General features: G+C 43.2%; 1 protein-coding gene across 7 annotated transcripts in view; it reads right to left on the bottom strand.

The window, feature by feature from the left end:
* The window catches only part of LOC116672846 (chloride channel protein 2), a 162668-nt gene that overhangs the window by 117226 nt on the left and 44653 nt on the right, over window positions 1-789 (bottom strand). For all 7 annotated transcript variants that reach the window (XM_032504801.1, XM_032504810.1, XM_032504827.1 and 4 more), the window contains exon 2: window positions 251-392. In XM_032504801.1, coding sequence (XP_032360692.1) covers window positions 251-392 — 142 coding nt within the window. The remainder of the gene's footprint in view (window positions 1-250; window positions 393-789) is intronic.

Below are 789 nucleotides of genomic sequence, written 5' to 3'. Positions count from 1 at the left end.
ATTTGAGCATTTAAAAATGTACTTGAAAGTAACTGAGTATCTAATTTAGTGACTTTTTGGAAGAAGTAACTAGATACTTTTTAAAAGTAACTTGCCCAACATTGGTCATAAATTACAGGAGCTGGATAATAATGAATAACAATTTGATAGAAATTATGTTTGCGGATAGGATTAGTTTCCATTTTAAAAGGATGTACAGTATTTGAGCCGATCCTCAGTCTTAGCGTTGACCCTGTGGTAAGAAACTTACTGCGACACTTGGCACAGCGTCCCTTGTTGTACTCCAGCAGGTCGAGGGTCCGGCTGACGGATCGTCTCTGCCCACTCTCCCTCAGCCGAGCGGCCTCTTCTTTGGCGTACACCCCGAGCTCCTGGGTGTAGCGCCCATACATCTGGAAACCGACACAGTAAGGTTATTATCTTAAATATTCAATGCACAAACACATTCCACAGGCCCTTCCCACAAGCAAAAGCAGAGAAAAGATTTATTTTTATTTAATTTTTCTGAAAGAGAAATTCATTGATTTGACATTTAAACCACCATATTGCTGGTTCAACAATGACCCGAGTAACGTCTCATTGGCTCCAAACCGTTCAACCTTAACTGTGACCCCAGCACAACAACCCACACACACACACAAATTACACACAAATAAAGTCAAGTCAGCAGTACAAGAGACAGGAAGCGCCAAGTTTTGTACTGTACAGCGCCCAGACACCAGCTCCCCCTTCCATGGTGGTGGACAGGAAAGGAGGGCACTAATGAGTTCCTCTTGGCCACCCGTCACA

The sequence above is a fragment of the Etheostoma spectabile genome, chromosome 3, assembly GCF_008692095.1.
Source record: "Etheostoma spectabile isolate EspeVRDwgs_2016 chromosome 3, UIUC_Espe_1.0, whole genome shotgun sequence".
Lineage (NCBI taxonomy): Eukaryota > Metazoa > Chordata > Actinopteri > Perciformes > Percidae > Etheostoma > Etheostoma spectabile.
Note: the sequence above shows the minus strand (reverse complement) of the source record. Positions and strands in the feature narration are given on the sequence as shown.